The sequence below is a fragment of the Macaca thibetana genome, chromosome X, assembly GCF_024542745.1.
Source record: "Macaca thibetana thibetana isolate TM-01 chromosome X, ASM2454274v1, whole genome shotgun sequence".
NCBI classification, from domain to species: Eukaryota; Metazoa; Chordata; class Mammalia; order Primates; family Cercopithecidae; genus Macaca; species Macaca thibetana.
The window spans coordinates 147,699,042-147,721,937 of NC_065598.1; the positions used below are offsets into that span (position 1 = coordinate 147,699,042).

At 55.5% G+C, this 22,896-nt stretch overlaps 2 protein-coding genes across 8 annotated transcripts in view; one reads left to right on the forward strand and one right to left on the reverse strand.

Moving 5' to 3' along the window:
- CETN2 (centrin 2) overlaps window positions 1-22,896 on the reverse strand; it is a 628,428-nt gene that overhangs the window by 73,233 nt on the left and 532,299 nt on the right. The window lies entirely within an intron of this gene.
- The window catches only part of ZNF185 (zinc finger protein 185 with LIM domain), a 72,492-nt gene that overhangs the window by 5,128 nt on the left and 44,468 nt on the right, over window positions 1-22,896 (forward strand). Inside the window, exons 1-11 of one of the 4 annotated variants that reach the window (XM_050775327.1) lie at window positions 10,989-11,335; window positions 11,522-11,645; window positions 11,950-12,015; window positions 13,903-13,941; window positions 14,057-14,134; window positions 14,837-14,926; window positions 15,755-15,844; window positions 17,095-17,178; window positions 17,475-17,516; window positions 18,926-19,009; window positions 19,473-19,562. In XM_050775327.1, the coding sequence (XP_050631284.1) occupies window positions 11,302-11,335; window positions 11,522-11,645; window positions 11,950-12,015; window positions 13,903-13,941; window positions 14,057-14,134; window positions 14,837-14,926; window positions 15,755-15,844; window positions 17,095-17,178; window positions 17,475-17,516; window positions 18,926-19,009; window positions 19,473-19,562 (821 nt within the window). In that variant the 5' untranslated portion in view covers window positions 10,989-11,301. Of the gene's footprint in view, window positions 1-10,988; window positions 11,336-11,521; window positions 11,646-11,949; window positions 12,016-13,902; window positions 13,942-14,056; window positions 14,135-14,836; window positions 14,927-15,754; window positions 15,845-17,094; window positions 17,179-17,474; window positions 17,517-18,925; window positions 19,010-19,472; window positions 19,563-22,896 lie in introns of those variants that run through there. The other 3 variants (XM_050775328.1, XM_050775325.1, XM_050775326.1) reach the window with 3 other exon arrangements.

Below are 22,896 nucleotides of genomic sequence, written 5' to 3' on the forward strand. Positions count from 1 at the left end.
GAGACCAGCCTGGCCAACATGGTGAAACCCTGTCTCTATCAAAAATACAAAAATTAGCCGGGTGTGGTAGCAGGCATCTGTAATCCCAGATACTAGGGAGGCTGAGGCAGGAGAATTGCTTGAACCTGGGAGGTGGAGGTTGCAGTGAGCCGAGACTATGCCACTGCACTCCAGCCTGGGTGACAGAGAGAGACTCCGTCTCAAAAAAAATAAAAAAAAAAAAAAAAAAAAAGAAAGAAAGGGAGTAGAGGGGAGAGAGGTGCTGTGGAGGTGGAAGTGTGGGCTCCATGACCTCTGAGCCTCCTCTGATCCCACTGGCTGCCTTGTCTGCAAATGGGACTAGCATCTCTGCATGACTGGGATTGGCTTAAGACCACACTGGTTCCCTGGCTGCAGAGACAACTGCAGGACGAGGGGTGCAGAAGCAGCCAGGGCCCTGCAAGAGGGTCCCTGCCTAGTCCTCTGTTCTCCGCAGAGACATCTCAGAGGGCCCTTGAAGCCAAGCCAGCCCTGAAATGGCCCAGTTCCCTGAACAGTCACTTGTATCTGGCTCACTGAGAACTAGAAAATGGGTGCATGGAAGCCAGGAGGAATCCCGAGGCCCCAAAGAGTGGTGGGTGGCCGGGGCTGCCTTCTCCCCTCCTCCTCACCCCCAGCTCCCCACCACCTTGGGAAGGAGCTGGCCTGACTTAGATGTCTGCCTCCCAGGGCCCCTCCAGCGCAGACGCCAAAAAGTCTAGCTGCTGGGGTGTTAGGGGTGGGATGGGGAGAGGTGAAATTCCAGACTTTCATGCAGAAGTCATTTACCTGTAAAGCACATTTACAAATACCACCCCCCATGCGTTCTTTTTCCATATTATATTTTTCCCTCTGCAACCCAAGTCTTTTTCAGCTCTTTTTTCTCCACTTGCTGCTCCTTTTTCCTGCCACCCTGTTGGCCTCCAGGCGAGAGCCCCTGGGACTGGAGCATCCCAGGCAGATCGTGCATTCTGGCTCTGGCAAGAGAGGCCCAGCCTAGGCCTCCCTGGAGCTGCACGCTGAGCAGCAGACTAGGAGGCTCAGACGGGATCCAGCTGCTCAGCCCTGCCCATGATCCCTAAATCACCTTTGAAGGGCCCCACCCCCCTGGATCTCAGCAACTCCTGGAACAGCAGCTACAGACGCTGCAGCGGTGCCTGTGGTGGTGCCTGCTTCATCCCCTTCCCAGAGGAAAGCAGGAAAGCAACCTGTCTGCTGACTGTTGCCTTGCCAGCTGCTGAGACTCCAGTGCAGGAGGCCGGGAATCAGAATGTCCTGATTCACCAGACCTGGCCACAGGAGGCTGCTTCATCAAATGTAACGTTTCATCATTCCAACCCTTTTGGTCCAGAAAATCAGCACCCGCACCAGCTTAAATCAGCCTGGGTCCAAACTGAGTCAGCCAAGTGCGTGCCTTGAGAAAGGACGGGGTGAGGGCATCTGAGCGGGGGTGGAGGTCGTGCTTCCTGACTTTATCATTCCTCAGCCCCCTCACACTCCTTGCCGTGACTGGCACTTGGAGCGTGCAGGCTTGTCCCTGCACTTCCCAAGGCAGCTTCCAGGAGGAGTCTGTGCCACAGCCAAGGCTCTCCCCACCGTGCTAGCCTTTGACCTCAGCCCCCTCCCCGGGAAGTATCATTGCTTGGGGGCCTGTGGCCTTGGTGATGACCCGAGGGGCTGCACTGAAGCCTACACCTTCCTCACACTACCAGGTGCAGGGGCCAGGGAGCATTTTGAGAATGGGGCTTCCTTAAGCCCATTCCACATCCCGTGGGCACAACAGAGTATTCTCTTTTACCTCAGAGTTTAGAAGTGAAGGTCAGGAAGGGTGAGTGATGTGTCCAGTGACTAAAACCCAGGCCCTTGGACTCCTTGTCAATACTCCTTCCTTCGCTCCAGAGTTGGAAGAGCCAGCATGGGTGTGTGGCTTTGTGGCCTTGACCAAGCCCTCCACAGCTCTGACGGCACCACTGTGCCCGTCTCATGACATGACAGATGATAAGGCATGGCTGGCTCTGCGCTGAGGCCTTCTGAATATGTTGTGCCCCGACTACCCTCTCAGCATCTGTTTCTTCTGCCCCATCTGGCTCAGGGCTGCAGTCTGGCCACAGAGAGGGAAGCTCTCTAAGGAAGGAGAATGGGCTAGGAGAAGCCATCTGCTGCCCCTTGTTTAGCAGGCTGCATTCTCCAGCAAGCCAGCTCTGACTATCTCAGTGGTGCCCTTCTCCTGGTCACCCAGACTGCTCTGTTCCTGGGGCAGCTCATGACACTGCGAGGGGTTTGTGAAGGGTCTTTCATGGGAGGGCCCTTACTCTGAGCTCACAGACATTTGCTTGAAAGACAGCAAAAGAGGACCTAAGACATGGGGACTTTTCTTTGAATCCTTTTCCTGACACTAGGGCCGCTGGAGGCTCTTTGCCCAAAGGGAACATTTACAGTGAGAAATGGACAGGAGCCTCGACACCCCCACCCTATGCAGAATTCGACCTCCACCCCTATTTTACCAAGGCATGTCCTCCAGCAAATGAAGCTGTCAGACAGGTTCAGGGAAGGGGGGCGGTCACAGCCTGGGAGGGAGCTGCCTCCTTCTCACCCTTGGTGCTGTGGTGGTGGTCCCCAGGTTGAGTTGGACCAGAATGGAGAGGTGGAGGGACTCTGGCCAGGGGAGCTACCTAGGCTGGCTGGGCTCTGGGACTTGGGCAGCTGGGAGCCTTGGGTTTGTAAAGCCCAACTCTGGCTCTTATAGGAGGACTGGGGGAAAGGTGTAAGAGCTGGGGTCACCCTTACACATGTGTTTCTCCATGGTTTGGTCATTGCCACCCTTTTCGAATGGTGGGGAGCCAAGACACCATAAGGGGAGGAAGGATTTGCCCAGGGTGGCAAAGCTGGGATGAGTCTCCTTCCCAGAGACCAGCCATCTTCTCTGAGGGTCCCAGCAGGGATCAGCCCTGGCAGGTATCTAAGCTAAGGGATCAGCACTGTCTGGGTCCACCCATCTCTAGGAACAAGTTCTTGGGAGACAAGGGACTTATCCCTCTACCACTTACCTCATGACCGGATAGGAGTACTTACATTTCTGCTATGGGGGCAAGCCTAAGTGCTGGTCCCCAGCTATATTCTGGGCCTCTGCCTCCATTAAAGCTCCTTGTCCCAGAGCCACATGAAAGTGCTTGCAGACAGAGCTTTCCTAAAACATAGCCGAGGTTTCCTAAAACACAGCAATCAGCCTCTGCAGTGGGCAGCCCAAGTCTTGATGGCTTCATCCACTTATACTTGACAGATCCATATTTGGTCCCTGTACTTGAGGGGCAGCACTCCGGGCTGTGCCCCCTTTCTTGTCCCGCCCAGGTGTTTCCTTATGCTGACTCCTGACCCACCCCAAAGGGGTCCACACAGATCTCAGCTGTGAGTGATCTCTGTGAGCCTAGCTGAGGTTGGCACGTGTGGGGTGGCAGAGCTGGATGTCTGCTCAGCTCCTGGGTGCAAAGCATCCCAATTTACCTTTGGGAACGAAGCCCTTCTGCTTGCACCTCTGCCTGTGGCACACTTGCTCCTGTTTGTGCACGGCACCCGGTGCCCAGCACACATGAACTGAGACAAGCCCTGACACCCGTGCCCTCTGGCTGCATCTCCTCCATGCGCCGCAGCAATATTCAATGCTCCGGGAAGGGAAGGCTGAAGGCGTTTTGCTCCTTTGCCCTCCCAGTTTGCTTAGGAGGCCCCTGCCTGGCATCCTACTTCCCTTCTGCACAATTTGGGAGCCATCCTAATCCCCTGCAAGCCAGATTCTCTGGGGAGCCAGGCAGCGGGGAAGTTCTACAAAACTTTCTCTGAGTTAGTCCTCTCATCTTGAAGGCTGAGCACGTCCTGTGGTGTGACAGGGAGCCTTTTCTCCTGCCGCTCCCGTCTGTGTCCATCTCCTCATGCTCCAGCACCTGCGTCATTGCCTGCTGCCGCCCCCACTCCTCCAGCGCACGGGAATCTGCATACATTAGCCCCCTGCGTCAGCTCCCCTCTCACTCCACTCACTGATGACACCAGGCTTGCTGTGGTTGGAATAACAGGCTCCCTTCAGCCACCTCATTGGCTCCTCGCTCCTATCCATCCAATCAGGGCCGGGGGCCCCTTCCTTTGAGGTTGCTGGGCAGCCTTCAGAGGCTGCAGTAGCAGGGAGAAAGGTGGGGCAGGAACATGCCCATGGGCATTTGGAGGCCATCTGAATTCAGGGAAGACCTGTCCCCATCTCCCCCACCCTACTCTGCCACGGACACTTCCCCTGATTGCCATCTCTCAGCCCACTTGGCCTGAGACAGGAAGAGGGAGAAAGAAGGGGATGAGAGGTGGGCTGGGACATCTGCCTGCTGTCTGAGGTGGCCCGGCTTGTGCAAGAGGAGTTGGACTTGGCCCTGAACTGCCCTAACAGTCTAGTGTTGTCTGAGTACAGGGCTTTGCTCAGAGTCAGCACAGAGAGGGGTACTGTGGAGTGTGGCCACATCTAGTGGGGCTCCAGGGGTGCACCACGAGGGACAGTCCATGCAGAAGGTATCAGATAAGCCAGCCATTCCTTTGGTGGCCCAGGCCAGGTCCTAAGCAGGATGATATGGAGATTTCCAAAAAAACCAGAAGTCTTCTCCCAATCAAGGTAGAAATGAGAGCCATGGTACTGAAAAGACCTAGAGTGGCTGTCCAGACCAGAAATGTGCCCACACAGGCCATCAAGACAGCCGCGTGATGGCATGAGAAATTCAGAGAGGCACATGCTTTAGCTTGGGGTGTCCCGTCAGGAAGAGACCCAGTGAGCAGGCCCACAGATGCCACCTTCCAGATGAGGAGACCTAGACTTGGAGAGTGGGATGTCACAGTCATGTGAGGCCACTTAGGGAAGAGGAGCAGAGATGTAAGCACAGGCCACAGCTCATGGGGACAGTGTTTGCTTTCGGGCTGTGTGGCCTCTCTGGGTGTCAGGGCTAATGGACTTTGAAAGAAGCCTGAGTTCCCAGAGGAAAAGAAATACTGGAAGACTTGGGCAGGTAGCAGGCCCCTGGTGCCACTTTCAAAGGTGGCTAAGGAAAGAACATTTGCTCTCCATCTTCATGGCAGGGTAAATGGGAAGGTGCAGGGACCCCAGTTACAGCGGTTTCTTTTTCTTCAGGAACTTTTTCTGAATGTTTCTCAGACACAAGCCCAGAGGCATGAGAAAGCTTGACATACTGAACTCAGATGGAGAGTGTAGGGCTGTGGGAGTGAGTGGGCTGCTCCATGGGGTCGTGGAGTCACATGTGGCAGGCCTCTGTGGCTACATCAGGCCGAGCAGCATAGGCAGGCACGGCGCGGCTGGCCTGAGTCTGAAGAGTCTCCTCCCTCCAGCAGGTGAGCATTGCTGCATGTGCCCAGTGGTTTGGAGGAAGCCATAGAGGCGACTGGTGGTGGGTGTGCCCCAGGAGCCCTCGAGGCCATCGTGCGTGGGCTTACCTGGGCCACTGCGTGGCTGGGGCTCAGAGCCCTGGGAGCGTGGCCAGGGCCAGACACGGGCCCACTCCTGGCTGACTGTGCTGAAGGTGAAGCAGGAGCATTGGCACAGTTCTTGTGCACGAGCTGCACATGGTGCTGCTGGCCTTCGAGGACCTGATCCCAGGAGTGTGTGTGCAGGGTGCCCGCCTGACACAGGTGTCGTGCTCCAGCAAGGGAAGCCAGTGCTGTTATTGCTTCCCAGAGGAAGGCATGGTTCTCATCCCAGAGCAGAGCCCAGGCCACCGTCCCAGTGGCCAGGTCTTCCGGCCGCTTTGCTGGTACCTGGGTGCAGCCCTGGGGAGGGCAGGAGTCTTGCACACAGGCTCTGGAGGCTTCACTGGCTCCCCAAATGGAGTTCACATCCACTAGTGACTGTCCCAAGAGAGTGGAGAGCTGAGGGTGGCCCTGGGGCAGCAGCCATGGTGGCCAGAGGGTTTATCTGCCAAGTCTCTCTGGTGGGCGCTCTCTCCCTGGGCAGACTGGGTCTGTCCCCCCACCCCCTGCTGCCACCCACATGAGAGCAGACATAGGCATCCCACGTCCACACCTGAGCCATAACCAGTTCCTGTGCCCAGCTCTTCAGACCTTCTGGACGTGAGCCTCATGAGCAGGGAGTTGTCCTTGCCCCCTGGAGTACTCTGCTGTCTGTGCAGGTCCCTCTGGCTGACTTGCCATGGGCTGGGGAGCCAGGGCAGGATTGCGTGGGGTGGGAGAGGAGCCATCAGCGGGCCTCATGCGCCCTCCTGTCCTGTCATCTCTCCCCTGGGCCCCATACATGTGTGAACGGAGAAGCTGGCCTCCTGCTTCCAGGGGTGCCACCGCCACTGCCACTGTCACTGCTGCAACCTCTGCCTGGCATCCGGCCCGAAACACCCCTGCCTGCTCTCTGCTTCCTTCTCCACCCCAGCTTGCGGGAAAAGAGGAGACCCCGGGAAGAGGCCGAGGCTGCAGCACCACATGGCCCAAAGCGGTGCACAGCACAGCTGGGCCCCAGAGACTGACGGCCTCTTGCTACTGTGGGGATTTCCTCCTCAGAGTGAACAGGCAAGAGAAGTCCCTGCATCCGTTCACTCTCCTCACCTCCCATCCTTCCTGGGCACTGCCCGCCTGGCATCAACTCTTTTTTTTTTTGAGATGGAGTCTCTGCTGCCCAGGCTGGAGCGTAGTGATGCGATCTCAGCTCACTGCAACCTCCGCCTCCCAGGTTCAAGTGATTCTCCTACCTCAGCCTCCTGAGTAGCTGGGATTATAGGCACGTGCCACCATGCCTGGTTAATTTTTGTATTTTTAGTAGAGATGAGGTTTCCCCATGTTGGCTGGGCTGGTCTTGAACTCCTGATCTCAGGTGATCCACCCACCTTGGCCTCCCACAATGCTGGGATTACAGGCGTGAGCCACCACGTCCAGCCCTGGCATCAACTCTTGAGACCAATCCCTTGGCTGCCCAAGCATACCCCACTCCCACTTCATTTGGGTAAACCACTGTTGGTCTCATCTTTAGTACACAGAAGATACATGTTCATGACAGGAAAATTAGAAATATACGAAAGAGCAAAATATTTTGGTGTATATCTTTGCAAATTTTTCCCCTGTACATTTTTATGTAAATATAATTTGAGTTAGATGACACCATCATACACATCCTGCTTTACAGGCTGCTTTTCACTGAGTGATGCATAGAAGCTGTACACAGTACAGGTTTACAAAGCATGTTAAATACTACATGTCTCAGTATGATTTGTAATAACTGCATAGTATTTACTTGAATGGATAGACTATAATATGTTTAACTATGACTGATGGGCATGTAGATTATTGCCACATTTTCACCATCATACTCAACACTGTGATGACACCTGTCTCATATACCTCTTTGTTGTACTCGTGCAATTTCTTCCTCAGGCTACTTGGCGGTGGGGGGAATTGCTGGACCAGCGGGCCTGCCCTTAAGCCTTTTTTTGATACATACAGAAACTCAACCTGTCGAAAGATTCCTGCTTTCCCTTCCCACAAGAGCCACCAGGAAGCCACTTCTGGAGGGGTCCACATTCCATCCTCCAAGGCTGCTTACATCTGTAGCAAGGGTCTTCCTGGCTGTCACTGAGTGCAGGGCCACTCTGCCCTGCTGTCTGTGAAGGGCTGGACAAGGGGAGGGGGCGGTGGGTCTGGGAGGAGACCTAGGTCCCAGCAGGGGTCGGTGGCTTCAGGCAGTCACTCCCTGGTGGGGTGTGCTGGGCTGTCACAGGGTGCCTGGGCCTGATCCTTGTTGAGGATGGGGGAGGAGCAGGGCTTGTCTGGGAAGACTTGGGTCTGCAGGTCTGTGCCTGGCTGTTGGAGTTAGGGGAGGGGAGCGCCCAGTAGGAGCAGGGCTGGCCTCGACATGCTGGGCCCTGAGGGAGAAGCAGGGCTTAGGCTGGCAGGAGTTGGAAGGGCATTTCAGCTGGGTGGACCAGCATGAGCCAAGGCACAGGCATTCACCTGGCAGGGCTACCTTCCAGGGACTCCAAGGCACATGGTCTGCTTGGAGCACAGTTTCGGCATTGGGGGGGAAAGAGGCTGACTCAGGGGACTGTTGATTTTGCTCCCAGTCTGAGAAACAGTGGGGAACCATCCGGTGCTGACTGGGAATTGAAGGCTGGTGTGGGCCAAGTGGGATTAGAGACCAATGAGTGTTGCCTGGAAGAGGCGCAGATAAAGGCAGCAGGCCAGGGACCAGGGAGGAGGTCACAAGGGATTGTGGCCTAGACCAGGGCAAATTGGAGGGAGAAGCCAGCTCAGCAGATGGGATGTATATTCCAAACTCATTTGGAGTATAACACATTTGGGGTGCCCACCCCACCCCACCCCATCCCATCCCATCCCATCCATCCCATTCCATCCATCCCATTCATCCCATCCCATCCATCCCATCCCATCCCATTCATCCCATCCCATCCATCCCATTCCATCCATCCCATCCCATCCCATTCATCCCATCCCGTCCATCCCATTCCATCCATCCCATTCATCCCATTCCATCCCATCCCATCCACCCCATCCATCGCATCCCATTCTACCCATCCCATCCCATCCATCCCATCCCATCCCATCCCATCCATCCCATTCCACCCCATCCCATCCATCCCATCCCATCCCTCCCATCCCATCCCATCCCACCACATCCCATCCCATCCCATCCATCCCATTCCATCCCATTCCATCCCATCCCTCCCATCCCATCCCACCACATCCCATCCCATCCCATCCCATCCATTCCATCCCATCCCATCCCCTCCCAACCATCCCATCCCATCCCATCCATCCCATCTATCCCATCCAACACATCCCATCCCATCCCACTGCCTGACACTCATCACTTTGAAGACTCCTTGTCCCAAAGAACTGCCTTACACTTCATCGTATGGAAAGACTCTACTTTGGCAGAGATTTTTCTAACTCTTTCATATTTATTGTCTCATCAAAAAGGAAATTTCACTTGTGAGACTCAGCCAGGTGTGAGGGAAAGGAGCCCATGAAGAAGCACCAGCCCAGGTCTTTGCCTGGCAATAAACCTGGAGTCTTCTGAATGGAGTCTCAGCTATAAAGACGGGACTGAAGGCAGCATGGCACCCTCTGCAGGGGACCGATGGTGTTCCCACCCAGCCCTGTCCTCGCTTGCCATGGGACCCTTTGCCTCTGTCATTCTGCATGTGCAATAGTGTCTGTCTTGACTTTGGAAGTGGCTTATTTGGTCCTGATTTGTCAGGAAACTTCTAGGCAATGTGGCCATCAGGTTTGACAAGGGGTAACTGATGAGTCCTTGTGCCTAGTACTGGGCCTGGGATGGAGTCCACTCCCCAAACTGTGGATGACTGTCACCTGCTTGCCACATTCATATGTGGAAGCTGGTGGCTGCAGTCCCTGAGGCCTTAGAAGGGAGTATGTCTTTGAGGTGCCCGGCGCAAAATAAGTCATACTAGCTGGTACAGCCTAGCAAGGTTAGAAGGAACCTAAAGACGAAAGACTAGGAGGTCCTCCTGCACGTGAAAAGCTGAGGCCCAGATGAAATGAGGAACTCTCCCAAGGTCTGTAGTCAGTCAGTGGCACCCAGAGACTCTGCCCATGTGCCCTGCCCATGGGGCCACTCCACAGATTGCTGGGATGGGGACAGTTGGGCCTGTATGGCCCTAGGATCACCTGTGGAGTGAGCTCCACTCAACAGAAGTCTAACGTGGCAGCTTTGGTTCGGGGCTGGGCACGTGGGGCTCCCATTTGCAGTGATGAGGTGCCATTCCTGGCACACAGCAGGCTCGGGCTGTCTGGGCTGCTCATTCAGTGCAGTTTATGGAAGAGCCGGCTCCTGCTGATGTGGCGAATTTGGTTTGCTCTCGTCCCCCTGCCCTGCCCATTCGACTGTTCCCCTGACCTCTACAGAAACACGTCCAGGCCCTGCCAGCTGGCAGCAATGCTGAGCTGGTCAGACCCTAGCCCTGGAGGGGCCCAGGGGATGGAAGACCCTGGAGAGAAAGGCTCTTCTGCTTTGTGACTATGCCAGCACAGCCAGGGCCCTACTTCCTGTCATGCCCACAAGCCTGAGTCCCCAGTCTCTCTTTTGAGGCTCAAGGGGTCAGCTGTGGCCACTCAGGGCTCCCAGCCTGGAGAGCCAGCTTCATCACCCTGGACCCTCCTCCGGAGCAAATGGCCCTTGAGACCACCACAGCTAACCCTTCATGGGCATGAGAGGGCAGCACTTGGCTCAAGGGCAGAGAGGCTGAAGGCAGTGTGGCACATTCTGGGCAGCATGAGCAGCATCGGGCTCAGGGGGCAGAGCAGGGCGAGAATACACAGAGGAAGAAGAAGCAGAGCTCGAGGCAGCTGTGGGCGAGGGGCGTAAGGAAGCCCTTACCACAATGCCACACTCGCCTGGTCCCTGAGGGCCACTAGGATTTGGCAGTGGGGCCCTGGGCTTCCCCACTGAAGGTGGAGCTAACCCCTGAAGGAAACAGGGCTGCACACCCCAGACCATTCTTGTGCTGTTTGAGGACCACCCCACCGCGCCTCTCCTAGCAGATGACTTGAGAGCTACTGTTGCTTGGCTCCTGTTCAGGTGGTGCCAGGTACTTATAGGAACGTTGGTGCATTCCATCCTCACAGCAGTCCTGAAAGGTAGAATTTTTTTTTAACTATCATTTTACAAATGATGAAACTGAGGCAGCTCAGAGAGGTTAGCTGAGCTGCCCAAGGTCTGTCAGAAAACTCCTAAGGGGTGAGAGGCAAGGTCCAACCCCAAAGCAGCTGGTCCCCTTGCCCCTCCCTCCCAACAGGCCATCTGCCTGCCCTGAAGCTGTTCGGCTTTAGATGCACTCTGTCCCACCCTCTTGAGTCCACCGGTGCCAGCTGTCTCCCCGACACTCCCCAGCCTGAGCCAGGCCGTTAGCACTCTGTAGGAGGGCTCATGTTCTCCTGTTATCAGTGATCGCTTTGAACAGACAGTCCCTGGCAGCCCCTGAGCTCCACATTCTCTACATGAGCAGCCCTGGGCAGGCAGGTGGGTGTGCTGCTGGGCAGCAGCAGGTACAGTGAGTGCTTGCCCCTGGCTTCTGCCCATCCTTAGCACTCCACCAATGCTTGCCACCCCCAATGTGCAGAGGGCAGTCTGGATGATCTTGGTGTACCAGGACACATATGGTCACCTGCAAGACACTACAAATGAATGAAGTGACAGCATTTGCTTGCCTTTATCCCCAGAAGCCCTGCTGAATCAACTGAGAAGAGACCTGCGGAGCAATCACCATGAGTATCTCAGCTCTTGGAGGCAGCACCAAAGGTGAGGCCTGGGCTCCCTGGTGTCCCGGGCTCTGCTTGGGGCTGTTTTCTTCCAAGCCTGCCCCTACAGGCCGCAAGCACTGTCCCAGCAGCAAAGGGAGAGCAGCATACTGGGAGGACTGGAACGGAGGCCGAGGGTCCTGGGGCTGCGTTCCTCTTTTGAGGCTGTTGGCTTTTCCTACCACAGGGAAGCCTCTGCCATCAGGTGAGGAGGAGCGCAATAACGTCCTCAAGCAGATGAAAGTGCGAACCACGCTGAAGGGGGACAAGAGCTGGATCACCAAGCAGGATGAATCGGAGGGTCGCACCATGTAAGGCAAGGAGGCCGGGAGGGACCGCAGCAACGTGGGGGCGTGCAATCCGTGGGGGCCTGACCATACCTGGGGATGCAAAGGGGCTTCCACCGTTCAGAGCTCCACCAGGCCATGTAGAGGGCAGAGCATGGGAAAGGCTATCCAGCAATGTCACAGGGTGGGAGGGCCCCTGGTTGCCTGGGAAGGAGAATATGAGGCACAAATGGCAAGACTAGCTGGGCAGCCTCTAGGATGGAGGCCACAGGGTGGCAGGTGGCAGGGAGTCTTGGAGCCACTCTTTCAGGATGCCTCTTTCCCCCAGAGAGCTGCCCTCAGGTCGGAGTCGTGCCACATCCTTTTCATCAGCTGGGGAAGTTCCGAAGCCCAGGTAAGAGGTGGTACTCAGGTGGCTGGTGGGTCAGCCCCAGGGACTCTCCTAAGGCTTGGGGTCAGCCCTCAACAGGGAGGGGTGGGCAGTCCACAGGGGACAGGGATGCAGCCCCAGCCAAGGGTCTGCAATGAGTAATTTGAAATCTGCAGGAAGGGGAGTGTAGGAGTCACTTGGTCCAGGCCCTTGGCCTTGCTGTGTGGCTGTGGGGCAGCTGACTTCCCTGCTGGGCCTCCAAGGCTCCAGCTGTTAACTGGGATTGAAGTCGTCTTTAAGAAGACGATTATTCTGACCTCCCACCCATTCCCTGCAGGGAGTGAGACTGCCTCTGAGATGCTTTGGGCAGCTTCCAGAGTCACAGTGACTCACTCCTGCAGGTCGCCCTGACTGCTTGAGTGTACTTGGGACTTGGCATGCCTGTAGAGAGGCATGAGTTTGCTCTGACTGTCTCCCAAGTTTATCGTGACATATTTTGTCAGCTGACCAAGGAGAACTGGCTTCTGCCTCTTTTGTCTCTTTTGGGGACTTTTCCATAACAGTGTTCAGAGGGGCTCTGAAGCGTAGGCACACCCTGCTGGCATCAGGAGGAACTGCTCCTGACAGAGAAAGGGAACTGAAATTCAGGCTTGCTTCTTGCTCCAAACAGCTGACAGGTGGCTTCTCAGGGGGTGGTGGAGGCAGTGGCAGCCTCTGGAAGGGAGGGCCTCAAGTTTACAGCCGGCACACAGGGCTGCCTTTAGTAACTACGGTCTCTCTGTCACCCCTCGATGACTCGGCTCCCACTACCTGCCAGGTCCCATGCTGGGCACAGAGGATGCAGTAGTGGCCAAGACAAAGGCCCTGTCTTCGGGAAACTGACATCCCAGCAGGGGGCTCAGGCAGGACCCTAATAAACAGTTGAATACAAGAGCGAGAACCCCCACGTGTGCCTGCAACATGGCCACCTCTGGGAGGCTGTCTCCTGTTAGGGATGGAGATTGTGGGGATGGAGACTACTGGGGCTCTGTTGCCCTTGACCCAAACCCTGATGCTCCAGCCCAAATCCCATCCATTGCAGGACAGAAGGGTCTACCCTGACCCCTTGACTCCTCCCCTAACTCTGAGGAGGACTCTTTGCAGGGACCCTTAACTCCTGCCCGAGGCCAGAACTTACAGGCCGACCACACCCGGCTGTCAGCTCCCTGCCTGCTCACCTTAGCTGCCCCCTGAGTTATCTGAGCCCCCTCAGTTGCTGCCAAGCAGAAGGTCTCAAACACCTGGAGCCTAATGTTTCCCAGCCACTGAACAAGCCCTGGCCATGCCCTCTCCTCTCAAACTTCCACCAAGACTTGGGGTGTGGGCATGCAAGGAGCTGGAGCAAAGAGGGCCCTGAGGGACAGGAAGGGAGACAACTGGCTTTGGTTGGCTGCTGCCTGGGCTCTCACCCTCAGGTCCTCATGCACCTTCCTGGTGGAGGCTGTTGAGGGAGATCAGGTCAGGCCCCGGGCTGAGGGGAAGCCTCTGGCTCTGACTGGGGAGCCTCCAGCCTGCACTGGTTCAGCCCCAAGCACAGAGGATGGGATGGCTGTTAGCTGAGAGGAGCGCTCCCTCAGCGCAGCACTGGGGCCCGGCTGGCCAAGGAGAAGCTGGACTTTGGAGAGGCCATCAACCTGCCATGAGGAGTCACCTTGGGCTGTTTTCCTGGGGGAGCATGAAGGAAACAGGCAGAGTGGAGCAGGCACCTGACTGGGGGCACAGGGGGCTGGCACCCCTCGTTTCTGCTGTACTGGGACACCTGGAGCACTTGCCAGCCAACCTTATTTGCTATAGTTAAGGGCAGGATAAAGTAGGATGACCTGAGCCCTCCAGCAAACCTCGCTTCACTCCACCCCTCTTTCCCTTTGGCAGGCCTCCGAGCACAAGGGCTCCGACTGGCTACATCATCCGGTAAGTGACCGCAGGACTCTGCCGGCTTTCCTGTGCCCACTCGTACCACCCCTTGACTTCTTACCCCTCCAGCCCCTCCAGGGAGCTCACCAGCATCTCCTGGGCTCTCTTTTAGGGGAGTGTTCACCAAGCCCATAGACAGCTCTTCCCAGCCCCAGCAGCAGTTCCCCAAGGCCAACGGGACTCCAAAAAGGTATGTCCATGGGGTGTTGGCCAGTCGGCCAGTGGGGAGGTGTGAGGGCCTGGTCTGGGCTCGTGGCAGAGAGAGCGCTCTGCCTGTCAGGAGTGTGGGGCCTTGGAGGTGCCAGTTCTCATCCTGTGTAGGGCAGGATCCTGGAGAGCAGGTGGGGTGGCCAGAGGAGATGGGTTGGGGTGGGACTGGCAGTCCCAACTGGATGTGTGGGTCTCTGGGAGGTCCTGGGCCACTAACAGTGTCCTTGTCCTGGGGTCAGTCCTGGCTACTGGGACAGAGAGGTGCAGGAGTTTGGGAGGGGCTGGGTGTAGAGTCCCCCTAGCCTGGCAGTGGGCACCCTTGACTTGACTTGCTGATGGCATTGAGAAGGCTGAAGTTGCATGTAATTCAAGCACCTTGGCATCAGACATTGCCTGGGGCTCCATCAGACTGGAAAGGCCAAAGGGATCAGGAAACAGGAAGCAAAGACATAGGCAAGAGCCCTCTGGGCTGTTCCCTGAAGCTCGGTGGGATTCGCCTATGCAGCAGGGGCTGCCCTGTTCTGAGCAGCACAGTTCTGGGTGTCTGTCAGGGCCAAAAGCAGAGAGGAAAGGCTCCCAGGCAGTTCCTGGCCCACCTATCACGTGTCCACTGGGCTGTATGGCCAAATCTGGAGGCAGGACGGAGCCTGCAGGTAGATACATGGAACATTCTCCTCTCTAGTGCTGCCAGTCTGGTGAGAACAGCTAACACTGGTCCTCCCCGCCCCTCCTCCTCTGGCTACAAGATGACCACTGAGGATTACAAGAAGCTGTGAGTATGCAACACCAGGCTCACCGTGGTTCCCTCCTCCAAGGAACAAGTCCAAACTCTGGGTCCGCTGAAGGCAGCTGGCTACTTGCCTCCGAGCGCAGCCCGGGAAGTCCCGCCTGCCTGACACTCCCTGCCAGTTGCAGCTGTGGCCTGGAGCCACCAGAGGGTAACAAGTCCCAGAAAACTGGATGGCAGTGCACATTGCACGTCTAATCTGAGGCAGAGGAGGGACTGCAGGAAGCTTGTAGGAGGGGCCCCACGGATCTGGGGAAAGGATCATGGGTCGTGAGGCTGCTGCTGGCTGGTTGTGCTTCCTGGGCTTGGCCCTGCACCCTGCCGAGCCTCAGGTGCTCTGCCTGGCTGCGCTGGGCTGGGGGCCTGGGGATCCTCAGGGTGCTGCTGTCAGTCTGAGCATCGTGTGCCTAAATCTGAGCTGCTTCTTGGATAGAAACCTTTGGGGTTCCCCTTCGTGCTCCCCTTGGGGTCCCTTTCAAAGCCCCCCACCCCCCACTGTATGCTCAGGGAGGGGGGTTCTCTGGACAGAGGTGTGAATTGTGCCTCTAGTTCCCAGGGGACCACATCTTTCTGTTGTTTGTCCCTTGCCTCCACCATCCAGGGATGGGGAGCATCTGGGTAACCTTTCTAGGGAAGGAGAGAGGCTCAAACAGGGAGGGAGGGGAGAGCTGGCTCTCAAGGAGGAACAAGTGGCGTGAACTAAGGCCCAAAGGCAGAGATGCTGACTTGCCTTGTCACTGTTGTTGAAAGCCAGGAAGCCAAGCTGCTGAGGGTGGCAGCCTATGACAGAAAAGTGCCTCTCCCCTCTCTTAGGGCACCCTACAATGTCAGGCGCAGCTCTACATCAGGGGACACCGAGGAGGAGGAGGAGGTGCCTTTCTCCTCAGATGAACAGAAGCGGAGGTAACGGAATGGTGCCTTTTGGGCATCCCAGGGGGCAGGGCAGGAGCCTGAGTCTTCGAAGACTGCTGGAATGAATTGAACTGGTTGGGGTGACAAAATGCACAACACGTAGGCCATCAGCGGTAGCCCATGGAGCATGAGAATAGGGGTCATTCTTTGAGTGCCAGAACCACCCACTCAGTGTTGGGCCAGCTGAGGGGCCCTTGAGAACCTTCTGTGGGGTAGAACCTACGTACTGTGCGTCCAGGGAAAAACCTCATTTGGAGGCTCTTCAGGGCTCTAAATCGGTTTGTTAGAAAGGGCCCTGAGACAGTTGGACAAAAATATTCAAGGAGAAGCCAGTACCCTCTATCTGCATGATCTGCATGCCTTGGGGGCAGGGGTTGACTCCACAGTTCTGAATGCCCCTGGACCCCAAACTGAGCCCCAAGCACGCGCAGCAGTGGGAGTGTGCCCCATGCTGCTGAAATTCTACCCCAGTCTCTGCACCAAGTTGCCCTCATCCACGCAGGCCAGCAAAGTTCCATGGACCCTTGCCCCTCCTCAGTCCTTTGTCCATGGGGACTGACCACACACCACCCAGTACTGGTGAACTGCGACAGGGTTTTTTAAGCACCTTTTGTATGCCTTCGGCTTGGGGCCTGTACAGCAGTTGGGCCCTGAGGAAATAAAGCCCTCCCCTCTCTGGGCTCAGCCAGCCACCAGTTCCGTATCTGCTGACCCATCTGTGGCACAGGAATCACAGCAAAGCCCCACTGCCAAAGGCCCTGGCAGACTGGCTATCCTCAGGGGATAGTTCACAGTGGCAGGGGCCCCCAGGCCTGGGTGGAGCAAGGAAAAGAGCCAGAAGCTAAGAGTGGCCTAGCATTGAATGCCAGCTCTGCCACCTGCTAGGTGAGTGCTCTTGGGCAAATAATGAAAGCTTCTTGGACTCAGTTTCCTCATCTGTAAATTGCAGAGGATACTAGCACCTACTTTCCTGGATTGAGAAGAGCAATAAACCAATGCGAGGACATTGGCATCTGGCGCAGAGCCGGGCACATGCCACACACTTGATAAACGTGGGCTGCCCTTCCTTCAGTTTCTACATTTCCTTTGAATAGTCCTTGGAGCAGGTGCAAATCTGGTTTCTCCCATACCTTGCCTCCCTGGGCTGGCCCTAAGTCATCCCGAGTCCATCCCAGGCTAGGCTGGCAGAGCATGTCCAGCTTGGCACCCATCAGATGCTCCCCCACCCCGTGTCACCCCAGGTCAGAGGCTGCAAGCAGTGTTCTGAGGAGAACAGCTCCCCGGGAGCACTCCTACGTCCTGTCGGCAGTCAAGAAGAGCACTGGGTGAGTTGCCACCAACTGGCTCCAGGCTCTAGGACAGCTCTCCTCTCCTCAGAGCTCCAGCCTTCTCTGGCTGATGAAAGGGTGGGTGGAGAGATCACTCCCAAGGGCCTTCCTAGCTGAGCCTTCTCAGATTCTCAGATGTACTTTCTAGAAAATGGAGAGGTCTGGCAGTTACCACCAGGGAAGGTGAAGTGCCGGGAATGGGAGAGGACCCAGGACCCCCTGGGGTAAAGCAGTCTTGATGTCACCTGCCCACGGGCTCTGCCCAAAGCTTTGCCTTTCTCTTTCGTTTCAAGCAGTCCTACCCAGGAGACACAGGCGCCGTTTATTGCGAAGAGGTAAGTGTCATCAAGGGACATCCTGGAAGCCTGTTACTGGCCACAGGAAGGCCTTCCGTCAGCTGGGGTGTAATGTGGGAGCTGTGTAGAGGGGATGTGGATGTGGGGGCTACTGTCCCTGAGCAGGGGAAGTTGTGAGGGGCTGGGGGCTTCTGTCTGGAGGCTGTGGTAGCATATGTGGTAGCATATGTGGTCAAGCTCTTCCATTTGCCAATGGCTAATGGGGCTGGGTCCCTGACCCAAGATGGAGCATTTCCAAGGCCCTCTGGGAGTTGTTCCCGTGCCCCTGTTGCTTGCCTCTTGCCTTGCCTTCTGCTGTCACGCAGGATCAAAACCTGGGCCATCAGGAGAACTTCCCCTGGGAGGTGACTGTGACATTGGAGATGGGCCCTAAAGGGTGAACAGGGCTTAATAGGGAATGATCAGAACGTCAGGACACTCCAGCTGACTGAGGGAGGGGTGTCACCATTAGTTGAGACAGGGCACCTTCTGGAGGAGGAAAATATTCAGGGGAAAGCAGGAAAGAAAATTCTGGAAAGTTGAATTTGAGGGACTTCCAGTTGAGTGGACAGGGAAGGCCTCTCTCCATGCTGAGGTGGCTAGCTGGGGACTGAAAACCCAAGAGAAGACAGCATGCCAATTGCCCCAGGCAGAGGGCCCCATGGTGCCCAGGCCCGGGGTGGGACTAGCTTGCTGTGTTGGAAGACCGGAAGGTTGGCAGGAATACAGAGAGCAGGGATGGGGTCAGCACAAAGGAAGTGACAGAGAATGGCGGGGGGTCTTCCTGGTTCCATTTGGTTCCTGTGGTTTCTGTAACGCAGTACCACAAACTGAGCAGCTTAAAAAACCAGAAAAGACTTATCTCCCGGTTCTGGAGACCAGAAGTCCAGATCAAGGTGTTAGCAGGGTGGGTTCCTTCTGGAGGCTCTGAGGGAGAAACCGTCCCAGGCCACTCTCCTGGCTTCTGGTGGTGGTTGGCGATCCTTGGCGTTCCTTGGCTTGTACCTGCATCACTCCAGTCTGTGCCTCTGTCTTCACATGGCCTTCTCTTCCCTGTGTGTCTGTGTCCAGATTTCCCTCTTCTTACAAGGACAGCGGTCATTGGATTTAGGACCCATCCTATTCCAGTATGACCTCATCTTACCTGATTACATCTGCAAACACCCTATTTCCAAATAAGGTTACAGTCACAGGTTCCAGGGGACACGAATTTTGGGGGGACACTATTCAAGCCAGTATGCTGTCCTTATCCTGAGCTGGAATCACTGAACCCCCAGCCTGGGCCACCTCTTGGCCGTGATCCTGAAGGGTTGGGCCAGTTAGACACCACTGGAAGCATGTCCTTCAAGGCCTGCAAGCTCCAGGGCAGCCAAGAAGACCACGAGCACCATTTCTCTTCTTGCTCAAAGGGTGGAGGTGGTGGAAGAGGACGGGCCTTCTGAGAAGAGCCAGGACCCATCTGCTCTGGCAAGATCCACTCCCGGCCCAAACAGGTAATCCATTGCGCTCATCTCTGCCTAGGGCTGGTGGCTGCTACACCTGCCACTCAGTCACTAAGGAACCTCAGTCAGGGCACCTCCATGCTGGGCTTAGAGATCAGTGTCTCTATGTGCCCAGTGACAAGATGGGACAAAGAAATCAGTAAGGGCCCATCTGGCTGGATGTCCCAGGGCTGAAAGGAGCAAAACAGTCCAGCCTCCCGGGAGAGAGCACCTGGCTCTGGTCTGTTGAGTATGTATCTGTGTCACCTTAACCCTTGCACCACTGAGCCTGGTGGCAACTTGAACACCCCAAGAAAAAGTACCATCCTTGGGGTTTGAGAGGGCCAGCCACCATGGCAGTAGCCTGCCATTGTCAGACTTGCTCCTTGCACTCCAATAAGTTAGCCATATTCAGCATGCCCAGGGAGGAGGCTCTGACATCTCCAGAGCCTATCACAGCCACCTTCTTTGCCAGTGCGGATGAAGGCAGGACCAAAGCGTCTCAGGCAATTTGGATCGGGTGCCTGCCGAGTATGCCTAGCCCCGGTGGGAGCCAGGAGCTCAGGTGGGTGCCGAGAGCTGACTCTGGCTTGTGAGTGGGTGTGATGGCTTCCCGCCAGCCTGGCTGGCTGGTTCTGCCAGCTGGAGAGGGTGTGGCAGTGGGATGACGGGGCAAGGACAGGCTGAGTGCTGGTGATCTCACTCCAGGAAGGGCCGTGATTTGTCCTGATTTCTGATCCCTGAGAATCTGGGCAGATAATGGTGCTCTCTTGTCTGTGGACAACTAATACCTTCCTGTACTTTGTGCAGAATGGTGCTACCAGTCCTGTAGGGAGAGCCACCACTGTTGTCGCTGCTGTTTAAAGTGCCTGCTGGATTGAGACCTTTGCTCAAATCTAGGTCTCCTAAGAGCTGCATCTCTGTAGCACCCTTGGAAGACCCCTGCATCCAGAAGGGGAGAGGGCCTGTCCCTACAGGTCACTTCCCAGGCCCCCAAGGGCTGTTCAGGCTCTCCTAATACCATAGCAATCCCCCAATTTGAGCTCCACAGCCATTTATAGACAGGTGACCAATGTCCTCAGGGTTACTTCCTCGGTGCTGCGAGGGAGACAGAAACACTGACAGAGGGAGCCAGGAGCACGAGGCCAGGTCTCTCCATGGCCCCAGGCAGCAGACTGCCAGGGTGCTCCTCCTTTTCACTCTCTCCGTCTCTTGATTTTCTCAGTTGTCTGACTCTCCCCATAAGAACTTTGGTCCATAAGAACCTTAGAAAATGTGGAAAAGAAGATTTGAGATTTCTTTACAAGGCAATATCTAGGGCAGAGGTCCCCAGTCTTTTTGGCACCAGGGATTGGTTTCGTGAAAGACAATTTTTCCACGGGACGGGGCAGGGGATGGTTTCAGGATGAAACTGTTCCACCTCAGAATCCACCTTCATCATCATCAGGCATTGGATTCTCATAAGGAGTGCACAATCTAGATCTCTCACATGTGTAGTTCACAATACGGTTCGTGCTCTTATGAGAATCTGCTGATCTGACAGCAGGCAGAGCTAAGGCAGTAATGATCGCTAGCTTACCTCCTACTGTGCAGCCTGGTTCCCAGCAGGCCACGGACTGGTACTGGTCCTCAGGCCGGGGTTGGGGACCCCTGATCTACAGAACTTGGCAATTGAGGGATATGGGGGCAAAGGCTGCCACAGCAAAGTATTATACCACACACTGGGGGGCTTAAACCACAGAAATTTATCATCTCCCACTTCTGGAGGCTAGAAGTCTGAGATCAAGGTGATGGCAAGATTGGTTCCTCTTGAGTCTCTCTCCTTGACTGGTAGACTCCATCTTCTCCCTGGGTCCTTATGTGCTCATCCCTGTCTGTGTATGCCTGCATCCTAATTACTTCTCGTTTTTTGAGACAGAGTCTCACTCTGTCGCCCAGGCTGGAGTGCAGTGGCACAGTCACCACTCACTGCAGCCTCGACCTCCCAGGCTCAAGAGATCCTCCAACCTTAGCCTCCTGAGTAGCTGGGGCTATAGGCACATGCCACCATAACCAGCTAGTTTTTTTTTTGTTGTTGTTTTTTTAAAATTTTTTTATTTTTTGTAGAGACAGGGTTTCACCATGTTGCCCAGACTGGTCTGGAACTCTAGGACTCAAATCATCCTGTCTTGGCCTCCCAAAGTGCTGGGATTGCAGGCATGAGCCACCGCGCCCAGACCCTAATCACTTCTTTTAAGGACATTGGTCCAATTGGATTAGGGCCCACCCACTTCTTTAAAGGCCCCGTCTCCAAATGCAGTAACATTCTGAGGTCCTGGGGGTTAAGACCTCAACATATGAATTTTGGGTGACACAAGTCAGCCCATAACAGTATACAGTTCTCGTTTCTCCTTATTTCTCTGTTAAAGAAAGGCAATAAATGGATTCAGGTGCCTTTTTGTTTGCTTGTTTTGTTTGTTTTTGAGATGGAGTCTCGCTCTGTCGCCCAGGCTCAAGTACAGTGGCGTGATCTCTGCTCACTGCAACCTCCGCCTCCCGGGTTCAAGCGATTCTTCTGCCTCAGCCTCCTGAGTAGCTGGGACTACAGGTGTATGCCACCATGCCTGGCTAATTTTTGCATTTTTAGTAGAGACGGGGTTTCACCATATTGGCCAGGCTAGTCTCAAACTCCTGACCTCGTGATCTGCCTGCCTTGGCCTCCCAAAGTGCTGGGATTACAGGTGTGAGCCACCACGCTCGGCCTCAGGTGCCTGTTAGAAGACAATATAGGAGGCTGGGCATGGTGGCTCATGCCTGTAATCCCAGCACTTTGGGAGGCCAAGGCAGGAGGATGGCTTGAAGCCAGGAGTTTGAGACTAGCCTAGGTAGCCTAGCAAGACCCCATCTCTACCAAAAAAAAAAAAAATTACAAATTAGTTGGGAGCATTGATGTATACCTGTAGTCCCAGCTACTTGGGAGGCTGAGGTGGGAGGACTGCCTGAGCCCAGGAGTTTGAGGCTGCAATGAGCTGTGACTGCACCCTTACATTCTAGCCTGGGTGACAGAGCAAGACCCTGTCTGTAAAACAAGAAGAAAAAAAGAGAGATAATGGAGGAGAATTAGACTGTGCTGTATTATAGATTTAAGAGGCACTTTGACATTTATTCCAAAAAATTCCTTTGGATGTTTAATACTCATTATATGGTTGTCATTGCAAGGTGGCTTTTTAAGTTTGCTCAGGCTGCCATAACAAATAAAGGCTAGAGATTCAGGGTCCGGAGCAAGCTCCCAACAGGAGGCTCAGCTTGATGCTTCTGATAGTTCTTTCCTCCAATTCTGGTCTCTCAATATTTGGAGCTCACCCAGGCAGCTTCCAGGAAAGCTGCTGGCTGATCCTGACCCTGGAGGGCCGTCTTCTCTGACCCTACCCCATTAGGTGCTGCACTGGACCAGGCAGCCATCATCAGTACTCCCAGGCCCAGCTCCTATCTGCCTGGTGTCTGAGAAGCCCAGCCCGTGAGGAGCAATGACTCAACCAAACTCAGGGTCCTGCAGCATCTCAGAAAAGGCTGGTTTGTGGCAGAGTGGAAGAGGAGAATGTCACAGCCTTGTCCCAGGCACAGACCCATCGAGGCTATCCTCTCCCCACTCCCTGCCCTGCCCTGCCCTGTCTCCCTTAACTACAGTGCAAAGGTCAGCTCCTCATAACTCTTGCCCCCCTTGCAACCTGCACCCAGTTTAGGGACCCTCTCTTGGAGCACCCCTTCTCGACACCCCCAGACCTGGCTGCTTTACCCGCAGCTCTGGTCAAGCTTGCCTCACCTGACCAGCGCAGGGCCTCCTGGGTCCTGGTCCTAGGCTCTGCCCAGCATGCTGCCTGGCAGAGCGTCTGGGGAGCAGGGAGTAGGAGCACAGCTTC